The 24,174-nt window shown below is 40.4% G+C and overlaps 1 protein-coding gene and 1 long non-coding RNA gene across 6 annotated transcripts in view; one reads left to right on the forward strand and one right to left on the reverse strand.

Moving 5' to 3' along the window:
- Positions 1–1,098: 1,098 nt before the first annotated feature.
- CIBAR1 (CBY1 interacting BAR domain containing 1) lies at positions 1,099–22,691 on the reverse strand. 2 transcript variants are annotated; one of them, XM_084864745.1, is made up of 8 exons: positions 22,501–22,691; positions 21,887–22,121; positions 17,854–17,922; positions 16,766–16,867; positions 12,432–12,536; positions 10,949–11,062; positions 5,315–5,434; positions 1,099–3,526 (listed from the first exon to the last, which is right to left on the reverse strand). In XM_084864745.1, the coding sequence occupies exons 1-8, from the start codon at positions 22,674–22,676 to the stop codon at positions 3,437–3,439; spliced, it is 1,011 nt and encodes a 336-aa protein (XP_084720871.1). In that variant the 5' UTR covers positions 22,677–22,691; the 3' UTR covers positions 1,099–3,436. The 2 variants fall into 2 exon arrangements, with proteins under 2 accessions (XP_084720871.1, XP_084720872.1); XM_084864746.1 differs by lacking the exon at positions 22,501–22,691 and adding an exon at positions 22,260–22,428.
- A 73-nt stretch (positions 22,692–22,764) lies between these two features.
- LOC311612052 overlaps positions 22,765–24,174 on the forward strand; it is a 16,126-nt gene continuing 14,716 nt past the window's right edge. For all 4 annotated transcript variants that reach the window (XR_014793206.1, XR_014793207.1, XR_014793208.1 and 1 more), the window contains exon 1: positions 22,765–22,966. This is a non-coding gene — a long non-coding RNA (uncharacterized lncRNA). The remainder of the gene's footprint in view (positions 22,967–24,174) is intronic.

Raw genomic sequence — 24,174 nt, forward strand, 5'->3', positions numbered from 1 at the left:
TGTGATCCAGAGATTATCCACATTGAGCAAATAAGTATAAAATTTCAGTTTATATACTGTAGTTATCATTTAGTAATAGGGTATTGCAGAAGTAGGATATATTTAGTCAATTAGTACTATATGTATTTTGGATTAATCTTTAGTGATGTGTAAAGTCAAAGGAAGCCAACTTAGGTTTTTTTTTTTTGAATATCCTGCTTGCTGGTAGAATGAATAAACTGGTAATTTTTTTTTTTTTTAAAGTAAAAGCACATCAATATGACTCATTAAGCTAGTAAGCTTTTAAGTAACTAGGAAAATGATAAACTAATATCCAAACCAAGCATAATGAACAAAATAGATATTTTTAAGTGCTAAAAGATTATGTAGATGGTTCATTTAATCAGCATTCTTAAGGAATGTATGGAAGACAAAAACACTTCTCAAATACACATCAAAAGCTAAAATGAAGCTTAAAAAGTGAAATATCACAATGTGGAACTGCTGAAAGTACGCTGGGGTGGTGTGATGGTGGTAGATGAGGCCAACAATAGTAAACATAGCTTTAAAAAAAAAATTCTTACTGGAGGTTATGTTTTTTTGGGGGGGGGGGGGAGAGGGGGGGAGAAACATCAATGTGAGAGATCATTTGCATCCCTACCCAGGATTGAACCCATAACCATTTCGGTGTAGAGGATGCTCCAAACAACAGCCATCTGGCGAGATGCAAACGTAAGCTTTGTATTTCAATTATAAATGTAAAATTAACGAAGTGGTGTGAGTGACTTATCAGTTTAATATATACATATATTTTTTAAAAATATATTTTATTGATTTTGTACATAGAGGGAGGGAGATAGAGAGTTAGAAGCATCGATGAGAGAGTCATCGATCAGCTGCCTCCTGCACACCCCCTACTGGGGTTATGCCCGCAACCAAGGTACATGCCCTTGACCGGAATCGAACCCGGGTCCCTTCAGTCCCCAAGCCGACGCTCTATCCACTGAGCCACACCGGTCCCGGCTTGATATATTTTTTATTGAATTATCTGTGTACATATTTTAACATTGCTCCCCTCCTCCCCCCCAGTTTAATATATTTTAAAACTTTAAAAAAAAAAAAGTTTATTATGCAAAGCTGGCTTCTGGTTAGGAGCCATTTCCCCCCATCTTTTCCCAGTTCTTCCTCTAGAGATATGTTAATGACTGAAATTAGCCATGAAGTATTACACCGTGGAAATAGGCAAATGAGAAAAATCAGGGTGCTATCTAGAGAGCCAGATTACCAGCAAACCACCAAAGTTCAAACACGTGAAAGAGAATAATATGCTAAATCCTTATATCCCTATCACCCAGCTTTAGTGATGATCTCATAGCCAGTTTGTTTACATTCTCTTAATGTGAAAAGTCAGTCAGGTAAGAATCTTTTTCGGAGTGTACTTTAATCAATTACTGAGCACATGGTCAAGAGCAGTGGTTCTTAGTCCTTGTATCTTCTGTTAAGGAGTGACTGTCATCTCCATATTTGTACTAAATGTTAGCTATCATTTATTGTGCTGCATTAGATAACATATATGTATGATCTGTAAGTATATATGAGTTAACTATATCATTTAATCCCAATAACCCAAGAACCTAAAACCTATTTTGGAGATAAGAAGTAGGTTATGTTAACTGATTGAGGTTTTTTTAAAATATATTTTATTGATTTTTCAGAGAGGAAGAGAGAGGGATAGAGAGTTAGAAACGTCGACGAGAGAGAATCATTGACCAGCTGCCTCCCGCACACCCACCACTGGGGATGTACCCGCAACCAAGGTACGTGCCCTTGACCGGAATCGAACCCGGGACCCTTCAGTCCGCAGGTCGACGCTCTATCCACTGAGCCAAACCGGTGCCGGCTGTTTTTTGTTTTTTTTTTTAATAAGAAAGCTAAAAGGTTTTCACATTTTTAAAGGTGGTTACATTTTAAAATAGTTGACTTTTGTCTCTAGGCCCAATAATATAAAAAAATACTTACCATCTATCCTTTAAAAGAAAAAGTATGCCAATCTCTATCTGGTCTAAAAGAAACTTAATTTTACATTGGCGAAAGGTATTATCATCTATGGTATACCTTTTGCCCTTAGAATACTTCTTAGAGGTAAGCAAAGCATACATTATATATCAGAATCATTTGCTAATTGTTTTATATATCGACACTTTTGACAGAAAGGGCAACCGATGCTCAAGAGAAAGTGACTTGCTATTTATTGTAAGCAGCAAAATAAATACTATAACTCGTTTTTTCCTCAAGTTCACCAAAATTAAATACTAGGACCTAAGAATGCAATAATTTCTGCAATTTCTTAAGAATATCAATTTAGGATTTTATAATGTGTTGAATATTTTAAAGTTCTGAAGTAACTTTACCAATAGGATTTTCCTCAGGAAGCAGTGCTTTGCTAAGAACACAACCATGAATAACAGTCAAAAAAGCTTTCTAGAAAGTCTTTATTTTTCTGTACTTTTCCCAAATGATTTTATAAATTTCATAGTTTTTATATGCCTGATTGGGACCCATGAAATAAAGTACAATTTCCTATCCAAAGAAACAAAAAGCAACAGCATACTGAAAAGGCTGATTAAATTGTTTTAAATTTTCAGGAATAAGTGTGAAAATTTTAAAACAATTTTATTAGGTGGCAATTTGGTAGCATTTTTCATAGAATTTAATGATTTATGGTTTTCCATGATGCTTTCATAGGCAACATTTCACCAAATTACAGGTTCCTAGAAGTTGTAGTTCCATGGCAACTTTAGTATGATAGTTTTGCTTTAATACCAGAATCAGGCTGAAGATGGCACTCTTTTTAAAGCTGAAATTATATACTGTGTGTATAGTTGTAAAACACTGATATCCTAGACTTCCATTACTTTTAATCAAGAGTGATTAGACTCTTGTTGAAAAGTAAATATATGTATTAGAAGAAATTTTAAGTTTTGGTGAAAGTGGAAAAAAAATATGCCTTTTTGATTAAGGCTATCAAAATAGAATTTATATTTAATCAGAATGAGTAAGGACCCTTTTTTGATAATGAAAACATGGTATCTTAATCTAAAAGAAGACAGTGGAATTGTTAAATACTTTTTCTGTCACCTATTTACTATTGCAATCTCAACTAGGTATATAGTGCATTAATATGAAATACTTTTAAAATCCAGTCTTTGGAAAAAAAAAAAAAAAAAGGGAACCTATACAGAATGGCCACATACTGCTAGACAGGATGTCGAAAGACTGGAGTGTAATGTTTTTTAAAGCCTCCATTTTTTGTCAACATAAATTTCCTTTATTTTACATTTCTAGGAGGATTTCATTTTGAAGTTTGATGTATCAAGCCAGTATAAAGTTTTACAATTTAGTAATTCTGGATTCCAAGGCATTTAAGATAAAAATGGAAATGTTTAGTTTAAGAAAATTAATTTTCTTCTTCTGTTACATCTAAGTCTTCATCCTCTTCCTCATCATTGTCTGCTTGTTGATCCTTTCTTAGTTGACAATTGGGTACCTGTTAAAAAGCACATTTTAAAGAATTCTCACTTAAAAATATTTTTACATGCTTGGTATCTTAAAATGCCCTCAAAGAGAATGGCACATAGGACAAATATTACAGAAAAATGTCCATAAGTAATAATCTTTAGTAATGAAAATTCCCTATGAATTACTGTATTTTAAGGTAAAAAACAGTCAAAAGATTTTTCACTTGTTATTTTTTGAATAAAAATGTGAAATTAATCATTCCGGTTGGATATCAGTACTTCAGTAACAAAATACTTTCAGAAAAAAGTAGTCTCCGTATATTATGAATGTCAGAAGAAGTTCAGGTTAAATAATTCTTGGGTCTCAAAACAGGTATCTGAATGAGAGTGATTAAAGGGATAGCAAAAACAAGGATATTTCAACAAGGCAACTGAAACATTAAACTTTAAAAATAGTGTGATTTAAATGGAATGAGTTGATAAACTTAATTCAGCACTTAGGGTTAAGTCCTTACTATTATCACTTGGGTCATCTTGTTTCAAACCTTTCTGAGAGTGATTATACCTCCTAGGGGACATTTGGCAATGTCTGGTGACACTGTCCATCGTCAGAACTGTGTGTGTGTCACTGGTCTCTGGTTAGTAATGACTAGTGATGCTCCTTAATACCTTGACACGGCTCACACCAATACTACCCCCTCCAGCACCCAGTTGTCTGGCCCCAAATCTGTCAAGTGCTACACCGATGTTAGCTAACTTGGGTAACATCATTACTGTAAGTCTAACAAAAACCATATGTACTGTAATACTAAATTTATGCAGTTTATGTTTACAGTACTTCCTGCTGGAATCACAAAAATGTAAGTTGTTTAAGGGGAGAGATGCGTGAGTATAAAGTAGTAAGCAAATGCTTAGAGGACTGTCAGATGAAAACAAAGTATTGGGTCGAATTTCCCGAAAAGTCTTTTGAAAGTATTTTGCTCAATTTTAAATTCTGAAAGCAAGATATGAAAACGCAACTCTCTCAATTGGGAGTTGGCAAACTATGGCCCAGTTTGCCTGTTCTTTTAAAAAATAAAGTTTTATTACGGCACAGCCATTTTTTGTATTTTAAATTATCAAAAAATATTGATTTCAGAGATAATGGGAGAGAGAAACATCAACGATGTGCCCTTCACTGGAACTGAACCTGGAACCCTTCAGTCTGCAGGCCTGGTGCTCTTCCCACTGAGCCAAACGGGCCAGGACCATTTTGATTTTTAAAATGTACTGTTTATGGTTGCTCTTAGTTGGGACAGAGGGACATAGACCACATATAGTCCATAAAATCTATTTTTCTCCTTGGTCCGTTAGAGAAAAAGGTGGTTGACCTCTTCCTGCCCTACTAGGATATACCAGGTAATTTAGACTTCCTAGATATGGAAGAAATGGAAAATTGGCGCTCTGAAGATCTGTGCTTCTGGATCTATGATAATGCTCAGGAAAAGCCCTTTTTAGGTGTAATTACTAATCACGATAGTGGGGCTTGAACCCTTGCAGTTTCACTTGAGAATTTGCTCTTCTTACTATACGAGAGAACAAATTTAGATTAGCATTCTCCTGTGCTTTCCATCTTTGCTCTGAAGTGTTCTGCTTTAGAGAATATTATAATATACACAGTAAAATAAGAAGTAACAGAGTTGCACTTAGTGCAATCTGACATCATTTGACCTAAGAGACAAAGAATGGGTAGTTACAGGAGGTCAGATGACTTAAGGGAAGTATTAGTACTGAACGGCAGCAGCTCAAATTCTTTTAAATTATGGTTTCTAGCTCACCTGTCCTGTTCCAGGTGCACACTTAGTTGACAGTGATCTCTGAAGTGGTGACTTTGAATTTGCTCTTACAATATCTAAACGAGATGAATAATCTGGTGGATACAGAGAATTTCGGAAAACCTGTTGCAATGAAAGGAGATTATTAAACAATGGAAATCTTGAAAGCCATTTAAATTCTTCTTAATGTTTTTTAAAAATATATTTTATTGATTTTATACAGACAGGAAGGGAGAGAGATAGAGAGTTTGAAACATCGATGAGAGAGAGTCATCGATCAGCTGCCTCTTGCACACCCCCTACTGGGGATATGCCTGCAACCAAGGTACATGCCTTTGACCGGAATCGAACCCGGGGCCCTTCAGTCCCCAAGCCGACGTTCTATCCATTGAGCCAAACCGGTCCCGGCAAAATTCTTCTTAATGTTTTTTAAAAGCACCCACCCCAATTCCCTGATACAAAATTTCTATTATTTATTGCACATTTAAAACAAAACAACAATACCAAAAACATTTTAAGTTGTAAAGATGAAGGCTAAAAAAAATCTATTTGGACCATATTAGCCCTGAAACAGTCACTTGAGCTTTTCCTGGGAAAACGTGCAAGTTCCTACCCTCAAAGAATACGCAACCCAGTAGGAAGGCTGCAAGTCCCTCCTTTGCTTCTCTGCTCTGCTGGTCCTCAACTCTTTCTGTTTAACTTCTCTGTAGTGCAGTCGGGGTAAACTGGAGCTACTATAATTTATGGATTCCAGTCTCATTAGGATGGGATTGCCATTACTTTCCGTCCCTTTTCCTTAAAGCTGTGCTTCCAAATCTTACCACTTTCTAAAGCCTCCTTATCTATATCTTTTCTCTTCCCCATTTCTCTAATCTTGATGGGTAAGATTACCAGATGTAATTTCTTCAACTTCCCTCCCTTTTTCCTTCACCCCATTTTTAAAAAAAAGTAAATATTCTGATTCTTTCAAAGGTGTGTTTTTCCTTTGTCCAAAATTTCAAACCAAGCCTACAAAAAGGCTTTATTTCTCCACAGATTCCCTCCCCATCACACAAGTTCAAGATCAATCTTTTTGCCCTCTCCTGTTTTTAGTCACTTTAAGATACAACTTTACTCCTTTAAAAAACTTCTCAAATAATCTACTTCTCCATTCTTCTGTCAATAAACTACAATTAAGCGATCACCTACCACTGAAACTGTTTTTGTCAAACAAATCACTAGTTATCTTTTTGTCCTTTTCACTGGCCTTGTACTGAAACTTCCATGCCTACCATTGCTACACTCTTCCTTCACATATCCTCACATGGTAAATATTTTTATTTTTAAAGGGTTTCCCTTAGGCCACTTTTCCTCTTTTTTGAAATATATATTTTTTGACTTCAGAGAGGGAGAGAGAAACATCAATGATGAGAAAGAATCATTGCTTGGCTGCCTCCTGCATGCCCCCAACTGTGGACGGAGCCTCCAATCCGGGCATGTGCCCTGGACTGTAATGGAACCCAGGACCCTTCAGTCTGAAGGCTGATGCTCTATCCACTGAGCCAAACTGGTCAGGGTCACTTTTCCTTTTTTGGCACCTTTCTCTGAAAGATCTTATTTGCAGTGTTTAATGGCCACCCTTCAACCATTCTCTGGACTCTCTCCTGACAGTTGTATCTTACTCCCAATGTCTTAGAGAGACCAGCAGTCAACTAGAACTTTCTGCAATGATGGAAACACTGTTTTAGGATGTCCAAAAAGGCTGCATGTGGCTTCTGAGCCTTTAATTTAAATTTAATCTTAAATAGCCACACATGCCTAATATACTGGACAGTATCTCTCTAGATCACATGTGTCAAACACAAGGCCCGCGGGCCAAATCCAGCCCGCCAGGCCTTGCAATGTGGCCCGCACCGCGCTGTCATCACTGCACTCCGCTGTCAATTTATGACATTGTCAGTTTATGACTGTTCAGTAAACCATTCGGCCCGCAATTTAGGCTGGATTTTAGATTTTGGCCCCTTCTCTGATTGAGTTCGACACCCCTACTCTAGATTTATCTTTATAATGAAAGACATTACCACTAATTTAGTAGACTGAGCTAGAAGTTGGGCATCTCGATTTCTCACCTGAGCTATTTAATTGTTGACTATATTTTTCTTTATGGTTTACTTAGAATTGTCTTACTACAGACCAAAATATTCCTATACCAAAAAATTTTGTGGCTCCTGACTACCCAGAGTCACCCAAACCTACCCATCACTCTTCTCTCTAGCTATATACCTACATGCAGAACATGCTGTAACCTCACTTTGCAATGAATGCTGGTTTCTCACTGGAAATTCCAGTAAACTTACTCATCTTTCCAAAGCCAGGTCGGATTCCATCTTCTGCTTTCCCCTATTCTCTAGTCAGTAGCTCACACTGTTCATATACTCAGTATAGCTTTCATCACACTGTTTTGTAATTACTTATGTCTCCACAACTAGTTCTAAGTTCCTCTAAAGCAGGGGTGGGGACCGTCTGGCCTACGGGGACATAAGGCCACAAGATCATTTGGTCTGGCCCTGCCAAGGAACCAGGGGTGAGTTAATGAAATACCTGACCAAATATAGCAGGCTAGTTTTTAGGATGGTGATTTTAAATGGCCTGTGAATGACGTTATCAATATCCAAATGGCCCTTGGCAGGAAAAGGAGTTCCCACCCATGCAAGGAGCCCCGTTTTATCTGCAAATTTCCCTAGCTGAGGACAGCAACAACCTAGTGAATTAATGATTAATTCAGTTAACATGAACTTAATTTTGAAGTATTTTGGGAAAAGGAGAACCAAACTAGAGGCCACCGATGCATTCCTTTAACCTTTAGAGAGGTACAGAACACAAAAGGAATCGGAATGAAACTTAAGAGGCATGACTTGTGTCTTAGGGAAATTCAGGCATGCTAATTCGGTTATTTAGCAGGTTACCAAGGACCCAATTGTATTTTGGCGCCAGACATGGAACATTGGTATCCTGGTGTTACATAAAAACTGGATGACTTACCAACTAATATTTGGAAGGGATATATGTTTCGTTAGAACATTATTTTTTTAAACTTTTCTAGCAAAATGAAGTAAAATGTAGGAAGTGGAAGACAATATACACTCCTGGGATAACGTTTTAAACCAGTTAAATATTAATCTCTTACTGCAAAACAACAGATTTCTTGGCAATAATGCACTTTTCAATATGGTCCAAGAACTCCTTTAGGAGTGAATCCCAAGATCTGAATGGGCCTGACAGTACTTTTTATGTGAAAATGGGCCTGACGGTCCTTTTTATGTGAAGTACGAACAAGGTAAGATGGTTTGATATAACTGGAAAATGAGGTGCTGCCAGAATAAGTCGTGGTGAAGCATGGACTACTTAAGAATATCTAGTAATTTCTCTGTCCCTCTTTGCATATTTTCTCTTCTTGTTTCCAAGAAACTTTCATTTAAAGGATACTTCCTCCTCTTAGTATCTGTTTGATATAATTTTACTTTGGCTCTATAACTCTCCCAGACTATTGTCCTCTCTTCTCCACAATTTCTGTAATGGCATAATAGTTTATACCTATAATTCATCATGCCTCAGAACCTTTGTATATCTATACCTTGTGCCTTAAAGTTGTTGCCAGGCATTCTAATCCTCAAGCTTCAGCACACTGTATATTTTCTCTATGAGACTGACTGCATTACAAAATTCAGTTACAAAGTATATTTTTTAAAATTGTCTTAACTCTATGGTAGATTTTTAAGTTTCTGCTTTGACAAGTTGGGCCATTTCCAACTTACAAGGCTAAATCCTCAGCACTTAGAATGGTGCTGGCTTATAACGTGCTCAGTAAGCAGTTGCATTGACCACACAGCCCTGAGAGCTTTAATTTTTTATGATTTGCTCCTCCCACAAGCTCCCTATCTAGCTGATTAAAAACAGTGGTAAGAGAAGCTGTAAAGCAAGTGGTGTGACAAAAATATCTTAGGACCTCTGGAATGAGGAAAATCCTGGAGTCCAAAGGACTTGAAGGAACTTTAGTGTCAGTTAGATGGCATGTTAAGGGTATTAGAAAAAAGGAGAATGAAAATGTTTGTAAAGGGGGCTCCAGTCTTGCAGGAAAAGTGGGGGGATCATTGTTTCTGCAGGAAATGGTTCGTGTCACTCATGAAGAACCACGCTTCTGGCTGTATAATGCAGAGAGGATAAAAAGTGTCTATTATAAGGGGACTGGATTTGGATCCTAGCTATGGGAACCTCTGGAAGTTTCTTAACCTCACTGTGCCTCAGTTTTCTCATCCATAGAAAGGACAATAAGTACTTTCATCAAAGTTGATGGAAGGATTAAAATAAAGTGCATACATCAGTAGCTGGGCCAAAGTAAACGCTTGCTATTTTACTCCACAAATGACAGATAAAAGCTTAGTAACCTAGTTTTAAGAACATAGGACTGAAAAGTGAAAATGAAGATACAGCTTTAGTATTGGGAGAAATGGACACTTAGGAAGCCATCTGTTGACAAACAGTAAATATAAATATGATACGTATAAGTAATAAAACAGATTTTGGCATTGGAAAACTACATGAACTAAATTCCATGTACCTTTTTTCATATAACCTGGTTTTACTCGATTAAATTTCCTGGAACCAGTGGAGTAGTAAAGAGCCTGTAAAAGTTCAGTTAGTAAAAAAGAAGGCGCGGGAATCTTCAAAATTGTCAAATGGCAGACGCTCCCAAATTCCACCACTTACTACAGAATTCTAGTTCTATCTTGAGAATGCATGGCCTTTTTCACTTCTACTGTAGAGATAACACGTACAAAGTGTGTCTCAAATATTTTAGCAAAAACACTTTTGTGCCTCCTCCTCCCACCCCTCTTGGGAAGGTAAGAGGGTAGGAATACATAAATTCTTCTGATATGCTTATTGTAGCCAGGTTTTGATATTAAATTGCTCTAATGTTAGTTGGCCAATCAGATTTATTTGCCTTTAACTACTGATACAAAGCAAGCCATATATACTAGTATAATACACACATACACACACAGACATATATACACAGCTGTGTTTATTTCATGGCTTACTGATGAAGTCCTTGAAAACTGGTTAGAATCCTGATTCTGCTATTTATTAGCTACCGGTAAGTGTCATGGATTAGTTAGTTAAAGTCTCTAAACCTAAACCTGTTTCTGTAGCTCTAACATGAGAATAATAACAGCACCTACCTCACAGGATTAAGGAGTAAATAATAAAACGCACATAAAGCTTTGGGTACTGTGCATGATGTAAACACTCAGATATTAGTTCAAATCAGTGAATGCTATAGCACACTTAAATGACATATTACCATTATATTAAAATGATGCACTATTTCATGAAATGGCTTTATTTAGATTATATTTTACTGATATTAAGTTATCTCTTAGAACTTTACTGTGGTTAATTTGAAAAGTTAAAAATACAGAGTAAAATCATATAAGTTCAGCTATTTGGAACTGCTATGTATTCAGTACAATAACAAAATTAACAAATTAACCACTGTAGAATTCTAATTCAAGATATTTTTACCCAAATAAACTAATACTCTCTTTTAAAAATTTCCATACTAATAGAAGTACTAAGCTTAGATAGACAAAATCTTACCTCTAAATCTTCTTCTTCATCAATCTTTTGTATATTTTGGTAGGCAGCAGTGTAGACCTCCAAAGCTTTGCCATGAAACAGCATTTCAATAGTGATAAATTCTGAAAATATAGTCTAAAAAAACATAAAAGATTTGAATTTAAACAATCATAAAAATTGCATTGTGAATGTACTGAAGTTATTCCTTACTATATAGTCTTGCCATTTTATGGAATACAGAGGTATCTTTTTTTTTTTTAACTACAGGGCAAGTAAAAATAGTTGTAAGACCTTTTGCAGCAAAACCTTCAAATTATGCAAAATATTTCCTACCTCTTACCATTTACTTACCTCTTATTTTTTTTAGTCAGTTCTACTTTTGCCTTGTAATTGGCACTTGTAATAAAAAATATTGAGTTAAATGTATGCCATTATGTTCTGTTGCCTCATGCCTATAAGTATTAGGTAAAGCAGCTCAGTTCTGAAGCTGGTATTTTAGCTACTACAACTGATGTGTAAACAATAGAATGTTTTTTTCGACAGGAATTATATTCCACTATATTTTTTATTATGTTACTTACATTCTCTAACAACAAACGAATTATGTGGTAATAATGATATTTCTACTACTGATAATAGCATCATACATTTGCATAAAGCTTTCTAGCTTACAAATATATGACTTGCCTAGTGTTGCTCAACTGGAATGGTAAGGCTTGAATGTGAGTCTTCAGAAGTTATAGCTCTTGCTCATTGTACTACGTTGTTCTTGCTGGAAACAGTATTTCCTTTACAAATAAACTGGGTAGGTGACCTCTGAACATATTGACAACTTATAACAAGGAAGATTATGAGCAAAGAGAATGAAGATGTACATGTTGATCTAAACAGAGATGAGATAATCCATAGGCAGGGAAAACGACAAACATTGTTAAATTAAGGAAGATTCATACATTTGGAAAACATCTCATGTTAATGGATTAAAATGGTAGTATGCCCCCAAATGATCTACAGATTTGATGCAACCCTTTTTGAATAAGTGTTTTGGATCTCTTCAGATAAATACCCAGGAGTAGAATTGCTAGGTCATAAGGTAGTTTTATTTTTCACTTTTTGAGGAACCACTGGAGAGTTTTCCATAGTGGCTGCACCAGTTTGGAATCCCACAAGGTGAGGACTAGATAAAAAAGGCAGAGGTTTTAAGAAGTACAAACTGGCAGTTACAAAACAGTCATGGGGATTTAAAGTACAGCTTAGGGAATGTAGTCGATACTGTAATAACTACACATGGTATCTGACGGGTGTAAAACTTATGGGGGGGGGGGGGTCACTTTGTAGTTATATGTCTCACCACTATGCTGTACACCCAAAACTAATATAAAAACCACTGAATGGCAACTGTAATTGAAAAATAAAAAAATTCAGTAATTTAAATTTTTCATAAATTTAAATAAAACATAAAGGTTAGAAAACATGTTTTGAAACTTAATAGTTATTTTATTACCTTTATATCCTTTATTTTCTGCTTTTCAAAATTGTCAATGGTTTCCTCCAGCTGACGAGTTGTTCGAGTAGCATCCATTGTAGCTCTCTGTAACTCGGTTTCTGCCTACAAGAGTATTGCCCAACAAGAGATATGGGGGGGGGGAAAAAATCAAGTCAACCTATTAATTTGAGACAATTTGTAAATACTACCATTGCAATATTAGTTTTTTGGCATAACAGTATAAATGTCTGATATTTTTTGCTACATAAAATAAAATGATCTATATAAAAAGAACATGCAGAATAAATAAAGTTAAATCTGTGAAGTTACATGATTCATGATCTTAAAAGAAAACAAAACTCCCTTTCCTTCTACTAAATCATTTTCCCTCCTATATCACCTTTGGATGATTTATTATAAAACAATTATCTGTTTTTTTCTACTTCTTTCACATATTTCACGGTCTGTGCCACCCATAATATTATTTTTCCTCATCATTTCTCTCCCCTTTATCCCTGTCTCCCCCCAAAACAAAGGGCTTGTGATTTGAGTATTTTCAAATTTCTATTTTTCCAAATACATTAAATATTTCTAATTCTATAATATTCTAATCAGGTGGAGTAAAATATATATTACATTGAACAATATTACACTGTTACTATTAGTTAATGCTTATTACATGAAATATATATACCAATAACTAATGTTAGATGACAAGTCTAATGCTTTCCTTCATATACTCATAATAAGTACTTATACTGTCTAGATCTGTGTTGTACAATCAATGGTGGCACTAGCCATATGCGGTTCTTTAACTTAAAATTGATTAAAATTAAATGAAAATTTAAAATCTGGTTTCTCAGTTACTCTAGTCACATTTCAAGAGCTCAGTAGCAATATATTAGCTTGTGGCTGCAGTTCTGTAAAGTGGAGAACATCTCCAATCTTACGTGTTTCTTTTAAAAAAGCAGCTCTTTCAAGGACAAAGTTACCCCAAAATATTTAAGAGCTTTTTGTTAAAACAGTAACATAGATATTTTAAAAGACCAATTTTCTGATTCTTTTTAATAAAGTTTAATTTCCTATGCTAATATTATATTTGTTCAAAAGTGTCGCATATAATCATTTAATAACTATACATGGTATCTGTATAATCCATGAGGAAAATCTGCATCTGCCACATAATATTGACATTTAGCCCTTGCTTTTTTAAAAATTTTATTTTATTTTATTAAATTATTATCTGTGTACATATTTTACCATTGGCCCCCCCCCCATACATACCCACCCTCCCCAGAGTTTTGTGTCCATTGGTTGTACTTATATGCATGTATCCAAGTCCTTCGGTTGGCCCTTGCTTTCTTTTTCAAGAAAATATATAAATTGAAATAAGTAAAATGGTTTACTCTAAGGATCCATCTCGACACACCACTTTACTACCCACCTGTGACTGAAATTTGTCATAAAGGAAAAAATACATTTCAAAGAGAACAGTTTCCCCCCCCAATAAATTAAAATCATATACTAGTACTCTTAAAAGAATTATATATTCTTACAATTATACATGATTTATAACTACATATTGATTATATACTCTTACAATTAGGTTAATTAAACAATTTCAAGATACTAAGCATTTAAAAATATATTCATTTATACCTGTGTTCATGTGTGCACTTGCCTTAGGGTGTAAAGTTTTTAAAAACCACACGAACTTTTAACTTTAGTCAGAACTAGCAACAAAAAACAATTCTCTCTGTTACTGGGCTCAGAATTTTAAAAAATATAACTTCATCACAGAAAATTCAAAAGTAAAATAGAGCTCCCCAGAAGATTCATCAGAATGAAAAAATTTATTCGATGCATGTTAAACTTAATGAAAATTTCAAGCGGACTAATTTCTTAGTATTATTTGTGATTCAGGCAATTCTTTACTTGTACTTTCTTTTGATTCACGTCTTTCCCCTTCCCACTCATTGAGTTTCATTTTGGATTTTGGAAGGGTAGATAGATTTGGCTAAAGGAGGAACAAACGGGGAAACAGAAGCTGGTGTGACATCAGTATCTTAACCTACCACCCCAGCAACTCTCTTCGCTTCTTAAAGTCTCAAATCCTTTTATTCCACCCCAACTTCTTGCCTGAAGTTACACAGCTATTTTTAACAAAGAGGATATAGATTTGCTTCTTCTTTTTGTTGAAAATTCTTCAAAATCCTATACCGATTTGAATAGGAAATGGTTTTGATTAAAATACGGTATGACTTTATGAATACCAGTGTCTCTCATGAGTACTAAACAGCTTATGAAAGGGTGAGTCAGACTGGTGCTTTTCAAATTATGATCCAGGCAGCTTGTTCAGAAGCCACATGGTCTTAAGGAGTGAGGAGGCAGAGCCCTAGGATTCTTCTTTACCTCACCCTCTTGTACCAGAGCTATGCCATTTCATTTTACCCTACAGGCCTGGTGCATGAGCACTGGTGGGGCCCCTTGGCGTGCCCTGTGGGGGTCCAGGAAGGGGCCGCTACTGCCTTGAGCATCTGCCCCCCCCTGGTGGTCAGTGCATGTCATAGCAACCAGTCAAACAGTCATTAGGTCTCTTAGGCTTTTATATGTATAGGTATTGAACTTTAATGTGCTGCTTTGGAATGGTCTGATATATTTTAAGGGCCTATCCTGATTAATATTCTATGATGCTATGGTTGAATATATTTACATATATGTCAAATACATTTATATGTAGATTGTTCTGTGTTTTCTTGTCTGAGGTTGCCAAAATCCATTGGATTCCCAGATCTTTCCCAGTGAGCATAGCAATTCACCTATAGCAATAAGCTATCCAGTTGTTGCATTTTCCTCCCATGGGAATCTGCAGACCTGTTTGACCTATGGTAAGAGATGACTTCCTCCACAGCAGTTTGAAGAACAGCATCTACGCCAGTAACATCTGTGTCTTAGGAATAGATTCATTTCTCGGGTTGAATGCCAATACTAATGCCTCTCACTCAATCCTGCCAACCACTCAGGATTTCAGACGTGATGTTTTTTTCTGCCTTTATGTACTCTTCTACAAACAAACAAAACCAAATTTTGATCTCTGACTTAATTCTTAAAAACTAGTGACATCCCCTGGCCTCTGCCTTAGTTCCTATTTGTCAGTCACAAATTTTCTAGCATTCTTTGTCTGACTTAAAACCCAACCTCTATTATCTCTGGTTTGTAGATCTTAAGCCTCAAGTACTGTCTAGATGTTCCTGTCCTGGCCTCCAATGGGGAGTCCCAGCCCTGTGGCTGCCCACTTTTGTTTATTACAAGGTTGGGCATATGTACCTTTGGTCCACAGGAAGGAGGACCAGGCAATTGGCGTAGGCCCAAATCACTGCTCAAGGGATTCCCCTCAGGAATGGAGGTGTTCTGGAACCTCGAGGGAGCCCAAAGAGCCACTCCTCAGATGGTTTCTGGCTGAGCTGGGCAGTAAAAACCTTAAGGAAGTAGGAAGGAGACATAAGAAACGGGAAGAAGAGGCAGTGGGATAAATTAGTACTTTCTATACAACTGCACCTATCCCAGGTGCTGGCAATTTTCTGTTCTTTTGTTTAGTCATGAACAAGGCACAATCCAGTTTAAGAAACAATGATTCTAACAGAAGAACTTTATAGATACTCCTATCTAGATCACTTTGTGCCCAGCTGTGAACATTAATTATACTTTTTGAATCTCCTCAGGGTTTTGACTGGCAGTCATAACTGGTTTCATATAGTGTTTTTTTTTTTGTTTTTTTTTTTAAGATAAAGGGAATTATTTTGGCAAAAAAAGATTTTTCCTTTCTTTTTTTAAAAACAGGGCAGATAGCATTGCTAAATTATAATTAATCATAGACCTTTAGTTTTATAATTAATAGTCATTATCATTTGAAAACTCAGAATCTTGGTATTCTTTATAAAAACATTTACATTTATGTGTTTTATTTTTTGAATAGCTATTGTGAAAAGCAATGTAAGGGGACTGAATTAGTAATGTATTCTCTTTAAATTCTAATTTTTATTGTGGAAATTCATGAATGCGAATTTCTTTTCGAGCATTATATTCAAACTAGAGGCCTGTGCACGGAATTCGTTCGAGAGCAGGCTTTCGCAGCCCGGGTGGCTGCCTTGGCCCCTGCGACTGCGGCTTCATCCGGAAGATCATCCGGATGGTTGTTCCGCTGTTTGGCTGTTCGGCCGATTTGCATATTATACTTTCATTACAGATTCTCTGCACATTTAAAAGTAGAAATGCATAATTTCCATACATACTTACTTCTGTACTGCATACCTTACAAAACGTTTTTTTAAAGATCAAAATTCAAAGGATACAATAACATGTCGGTCAGATGGGTTTCGCTGGCGTGTTCTTTCTAACTGAGTTAACTGTTTGGCTTCTCGATTCCTTGCTGTTAATGTTGCTTTGAGGTCATCCTGCAAATAGGCATTTTTTTTGTTAATAGTAATCTGTGATTTTAGAAATAAAATACACACACTCCGGTTTAAGAATGGGAGAATGGTCTTGTTTGATCCAGGCATCATTACCACAGGAATTACTGCTGGAAAATTAGTGTGTACTTCTGTATGTGACAATGCACACACATATGTATTTCTTTAATATCCTCTCAAAATGACCAGATAATTTCAATGCAAAACTATAACCAGGTAAACACAGATACATACACATATACAGAATACATATATATGCATATATATTTATACATAATTTTGATAGTGGTTATATATACACATTTGTCAAAATTCAATGAAGACTTAAAACGGGAAAATTTTATTTCATGTAAATTATACCTCAATAAAAGTTTATTTAAAAAATACAACTCTGAGGATGTAATGTACAGCATGGTGTCTATAGTTAATAGCACTATATTGCATATTTGAAAGTTGCTAAGAGAGTAGATTTTAAAACCCTACTCACACACCGAAATGTAATTATGGTGACAGATGTTCACTAGACTTACTGTGGAGATTACTTCACAATATATACAATTATCAAATCATTATGTTGGGTACATGAAACTAATGTTATGTCAACTATACCGCAATTAAAAAATAGAATTTTGCTATACCCATTTTTAGTCTACATTTTATTACCTGGTCTAAAACAAAAGAATAAACTCATGTATTTAGTAAAATAATTTCTGTTCATATAGTCTTCATGACTATAAATATTAAGTGTCCATAATAAACAAAATATTGCTTTATGTTGCTACAGCGGTATACTTAGTAAGCTCTCTAAAAACATCTTTTTATTTTCAAAGTTCTAGGAAATAGCTCTTCAGAGTGTATAGAAAATGATTAAACACTACATTGTATTTTTTATCAAAAGAACAAATTATTGGAAATCTTTTACTTTTTGCTAGGATACCTAATAATAATAGAAAAATAATGAATTTACTTACTCGTTTCAATTTTACAATGGTTCCATAAGCTTTCAAGGGTTCAACTACTTTGGCTTCAAGTCTTTCAACCTATTAAAATTATAAAATATAACTGAAAAGAAACATAGATCAAAATTTCAATTCTGAAATAGAAGCTGTGCTGTTTAATCTAAAAACAATTACTACACAAATTGAAAACATTTTCAAATTATAATGTCACAGTTCAACTTATCTTCAGTAATCACCAGAACCGATAAGACTCAGAATCACATTAAGAAGCTGCTAAGCTGTACAGTAACCATGAAGGCAGAAAATCACCTGGTACACTACATGGCAAGGAAATCCCTCAGGTTCCCAAGGAGCACATCCTTGCCATAACATCTCTGCGTGACTCTAGTACCTTAAAGTAAGTAGCTTTTGGGTAAGTTCTAAGGCAGGGGTCTTCAAACTACGGCCCGCGGGCCACATGCAGCCCGCAGAGGAGTCTGATCCGGCCCGCCAGGTTTTTTGGGCAGTGAGCGCAGCCGAGGTGTTACAGTAGGAATTAGTAGTTCATATAGTCCGGCCCTCCAGCTCTCTGAGGGACCGTGATCTGGCCCCCACTTTAAAAAGTTTGAGGACCCCTGTCCTAAGGCATCTCCAACATTTAAAAAAATATATATGTTTTTAGTGATTTTAGAGAGGAAGGGAGAGGCAGAGAAAGATAGAAACATCAATGAGAATCACTGACTGCTACCTCCTCCATACCCACCACTGGGGACTGAGCATGTGCCCTGACTTGGAATTGGACTTTAACCTCCTGGTTCAGGACATCTCAAATTTTAGTACAGCTCCAAGTTTCAGTGTGTTTAACACAGTGTTGGGTACTTTAAATATATATTCTCCAAAATGTAATAGCCCAATCTTTCAATACGAAAAGCAAAGCAAAGCTGAAAGATACAGCAGCAACACAAACCTCAAAATCAAGAAAGCTTAGAGACCACTGTTATTAGCTGCGATTTTTTTCTGGGAAGCCATTCATAAATTATCAACACTTAGGGAATAAGATAAATGGTCTCTGGTGTTCCTGAGCTGTCAAGTGTATGGTTGATCTCTTTTATTTAGAAGTAAACACTTCTGAAACGTTATAGTTTTTATCACATATTGGGCAATTCTTTTACTAATAGATTTTTAAAGAAGTGGATTTTTCTTTTTTTAAAAAAAGCAAGTATATAGCATAAGAAAAATAACTTCTGGACATTAAAGTTTTCTTTTTCAGGATAGGTAATACAAGCTGACATGTATTTAACTGTTTAAGAACAACTATTACTTTTGTAGCAGGAAAAGGGCTTTTGTTGATAATACATGTTTAGATAGATAATCAATGAGTACCTTTCATATTGATTTTTCTTCAGCTTTTATAAATAAAATGTATCTGACTATTTCATTTGAAAAGATTTTAGGAAAACAAAGAAAATCAAGTTCTCATTGAGCATTTCAATGTGAGGAATCCTAAAGTCAAAACCATGAATATGCATGACAGTTTAGTCTATACCAGTGGTCGGCAAACTCATTAGTCAACAGAGCCAAATATCAACAGTACAACGATTGAAATTTTCTTTTGAGAGCCACGTTTTTTAAACTTCTAGCGCCACTTCTTCAAAATAGACTCACCCAGGCCGTGGTGTTTTCTGGAAGAGCCACACTCAAGGGGCCAAAGAGCCGCATGTGGCTCGCGAGCCTCAGTTGGCCGACCACTGGTCTATACCATTTGGAATAATCCAGATACTGATCACTCAGTGCAAGGGTTAGCCAAGGGCTTTCTGTTCTCCTTTTTGTCGCCTACCTTTTGTTCATTAGCACCTCCACCATTGGGTAAGCAAGGGAAATAAAAAGGAGAACAAATGTGAATCAACTCACTTTGCTATTTGGTAAATAGCATAAAGGTTTTCTAGAAAGGGAAATGGAAACGACGGGTTAACAGATTTTAGGGTTATCTGTCCATATAAATTATTTCTGAAATAGTAAGCCACCAGTTACGTTCTGTGTAACTGTGTGAGTTGCTTGCTTATTCGTCTTACACCTGTGGATGAAGACAGTGGCGGGGGTAAGGGTGGGGTGGGGTGTCAGGTGGAGGGGAGCTCTGGGGATGGGGGGAAGAGGAACACCTGTAATAATCTGAATAAAGATTAAATAAAAGTGTAAGGCAAAACAAGTTTCCCAGAAAGGTGCACCCAAACGTAACTACTCACATTTCTGTATGAGTGGCAATTATAGGCTCAAAAATCATCACACTCATTTTTTTTTTTTTATAATTGAAATTTCTGTTTTAGGCTTAGGAAAAAAAAAAAAAAAAAAGATCAAAAGAATTAAGGAGACAAGGGCCAGAGAAGCAACGGACAACTTCTGACACGTTAACCTGTCTTGAAACCTAAATAAATACAAGTGAAAGTGCTTGTGAGGTATTCAAGGGAAAAAAATGGGCTTTTGGAAGGAAAACAGTTTCACCGCCACAAAGTCCCACCACTGGCCAGCATTCTCTCTGAGTCAGTGCCCTCCCTCCCCCTCGGTGACACACCGGTCACCTTCCCTGAGCAGAGACTCAGCCCAGATCTCCGATCCGTTACCTACTGGCCATTCCCAACACCTTCCATCCCCAGACACACCTCACACTTACCTGACCACACACACAAGCCCTGCACCTCATCCTCCTTCCCCAAGACCCCCTCCTTGGCCAAAAGTTGGAAAACGAAGGGGGGGGGGGGGTCAAGATGTCCAGACCCCCTAAAGCTGAGTTTGGAAATGGTAACGCTAACAGGAAGCTTCCCTGTAACAGACTCACACCGTGTCCCCGACATAACGGGTCTGTCTTCCAGCCGTGTGTGTCTCCCTCCTCCCCTCCCCGCCGCCGGCCAGGGCGTCCCCCGGTCCCCATCCCCCGGTCCCCATCCCCCGGTCCCCATCCCCCGGTCCCCCATCCCCCGGTCCCCCATCCCCCGGTCCCCCATCCCCGGTCCCCCATCCCCCGGTCCCCCATCCCCCGGTCCCCCATCCCCCGGTCCCCCATCCCCCGGTCCCCATCCTCCGGTCCCCATCCCCCGGTCCCCATCCCCCGGTCCCCATCCCCCGGTCCCCATCCCCCGGTCCCCATCCCCCGGTCCCCCATCCCCCGGTCCCCATCCCCCGGTCCCCATCCCCCGGCCCCCCATCCTCCCGGTCCCCATCCCCCGGTCCCCATCCCCCGGTCCCCATCCCCCGGTCCCCATCCCCCGGTCCCCCATCCCCCGGTCCCCATCCTCCGGTCCCCATCCCCCGGTCCCCATCCCCCGGTCCCCATCCCCCGGTCCCCATCCTCCCGGTCCCCATCCCCCGGTCCCCATCCTCCCGGTCCCCCATCCTCCGGTCCCCATCCCCCGGTCCCCCATCCCCCGGTCCCCATCCCCCGGTCCCCATCCTCCGGTCCCCATCCCCCGGTCCCCATCCCCGGTCCCCATCCCCCGGTCCCCATCCTCCCGGTCCCCCATCCCCCGGTCCTCCATCCTCCGGTCCCCCATCCTCCCGGGTCCTCCATCCCCCGGTCCCCATCCTCCGGTCCCCATCCCCCGGTCCCCATCCCCCGGTCCCCATCCCCCGGTCCCCATCCTCCCGGTCCCCCATCCTCCGGTCCTCCATCCTCCGGTCCCCCATCCTCCCGGGTCCTCCATCCCCCGGTCCCCATCCCCCGGTCCCCCATCCCCCGGTCCCCATCCCCCGGTCCCCCATCCCCCGGTCCCCATCCCCCGGTCCCCCATCCCCCGGTCCCCATCCTCCGGTCCCCCATCCCCCGGTCCCCATCCCCCGGTCCCCATCCTCCGGTCCCCATCCCCCGGTCCCCATCCCCCGGTCCCCATCCCCCGGTCCCCATCCTCCGGTCCCCCATCCCCCGGTCCCCATCCCCCGGTCCCCATCCCCCGGTCCCCATCCTCCGGTCCCCATCCCCCGGTCCCCATCCCCCGGTCCCCCATCCTCCCGGTCCCCCATCCCCCGGTCCCCATCCCCCGGTCCCCCATCCTCCCGGGCCCCCCATCCTCCGCACCTCGGCCTGCCGGTAGTCCTGGAGTTTGGCGAACTCGTCGGCGAAGGTCTTGAGGCCCTGCTTGAGGTTGGGGGTCTCGGTGGCGGCGTACACGGTCACCTCGCTCACCAGCTGGTCCGCCTTGTCGCGCAGCCGCGCCGTCTTGCGCACGTAGGCGGCGAAGATCTGGCACAGCTCCCCGAAGTGCTTCTCCACGTTGGACACGGCGCTCTGCAGCTGCCGCGTCTGGGCGTCCCTGCGCGAGGGAGAGCGCATCGTCCTCAACGGGGCCGGATGGCTCCGTCCCCGCGCTCCGGCCCCGGGGCGTCCCGCAGCTCCCCGAGGCCGGCCCCCCTCCTCCGGGGCCCCCCGTCTCTCCCGTCCCCGTTCGGACCCGGCCTCCAGGTCCCGCCGCGGCGGGCGCCCGCCGAGCCCGGGCTCCCGGCGCCGCATCGCAGCGGGTGGCGGGGCCGCTAGGGCAGCTCTGCCCCGACTTCCCAGCGGCCCCCGGGGCTCTCGCGATCGGGGGGCAGGTAGGCCTCGTGCCGGACCCCGCGGCCGGCCGAGGCCGGAGGAGAGAGAGGACCGGTTTCCCGCACGGAGCCCGGCGGGCGGGGCCCCGGGCGGCCGGTTACCGGTGCTCCAAGCTGCGCCTCAGCATCCTGCCTCCCGCGCCGCCGCCGGGACCGAGGACCCAGGCCCGCGGCCCAACGCCCGGATCCGCGGGGCCGGGGCCTGCGCGGGGCGCGAGCTGCGGCTGCGGGAGCCGAGAGCCCGCCCCGCGCGCCGCCGCGGCCCGCCCCGTCTCCATGGCAACGCGGCGCGCGTCCCGGAAGCCGGCGCGGCGGCCGGCGGGAGCCCGGAGCGAGGTTCCCCTCCGCGGGCCGGCGCGGGAGCGAAGGGGGGATTCCAGGCCGGCCCCCCGGAAACGCCCAGCTGGAGGCCCGGGGAGGGGGTCTGGCAGCTCTGGCGGCGTTTAGTCCGCACACGTTTGCTCAGCTTGTGCGATTCTCACTCCGAACATGGGAGCCTCTGCCGGGGGGGGGGGGGGGGGGGGGGGGGGCAGCGCTGGCCGCCTCATCTCCCACTTTTCACTTACAGGTAAGTGTTTATTGAGTTCCTATTTTGTGGGGGAAATTGTGTTGGACGTTGGGAATAATTCATAGATCATAAGAACCTTTGAATTAGGCTTTAGAGAAAAAAATATTTTCTAAACATGGTTTTAAACATTTGGGCTTCAAGTCTTTCAACCTATTAAAATGATACAATACAACTGAAAAGAAACATAGATCAAAATTTCAGTTCTGAAATAAAAGCTGTTTATTTTATTCCCCACCTCCCCCCCGCGGGCGCTCCCCGCCAGGAGTCAGGTATTTCAGCCAGAACAGTACTTGGAGGTAAATAACAAACAGGAGACTTCTCTTTACTTTTAAACACCGCGTCCTTTGGGCCCTCTTGGGCTCCTCACCTGTGCTGCTCTTACGAGCAACACCTTTGCAACCTTCATCTCTCTCAAGAAGCCTCCCCTGACAACTTGCCGTTTTAGACTTGTATTTTTCGGTGCCATGTATTGATAAAGTTTGTTTTGGACACATGTATGACCTGAGTCCTTTGTGACCTCTCCTCTAGAGCTCTTATCTCTCACGTTACAAAAAATGCCTGCTTCCTCCCCGTCTACTCCTTCATCCCGCTCCCTACTGAATGCCTGGTGTATTCCAGATCCATGCCCGGCCCTGAGCATGGAGTAGTGATCGACAGTTAGAAGAGTCTTTGCTTCTGTAGAACTCACAATCTCCTGCAGGAATAGGCACTTACCAAACAGATGTATAATATTGCAAATGAGGAGTATGCTACTGGGTCAACTTCGGCTGCTTCACAGACCAGCACAAAGCCTTGTGGCAGGCACCAATCCTTGAGCTAACTCAGGACTCTGTCACCTGCTCAGCTGGGCCCTTTCAGTCAGCTGGCGGGTCTGCCAGTTGCCGCAACGTGTTAACGGGCACTTTTGCAACCTAGCACAGGTAACTAGGAAAAAGTACAAACACCAAGAGGGCATGCACTTAATACAAAAGTTTGGTTTGAACAGTGTTGTTGGGAAAAGGACTTCGTTGAGAAAGTGACTTTTGAGCTGAGTTCCAAAGATTCGGAGGGGAGTTGACCAGTTGAAGGAATAGGGAAAAACAGTTCAAAGAGTGGGACAGTGTAGGCAAACTGCCTTCCCCCAGCCCCATTTGTAGCTGGACCTAATTTACACGTATCAGAAAATGATGCTACTGATTATTCCAGTCAAAAAACTAGTAGTCATTTTT

This window comes from Pipistrellus hanaki (assembly GCF_964339955.1).
Source record: "Pipistrellus hanaki genome assembly, chromosome: 17".
Classification (NCBI taxonomy): Eukaryota; Metazoa; Chordata; class Mammalia; order Chiroptera; family Vespertilionidae; genus Pipistrellus; species Pipistrellus hanaki.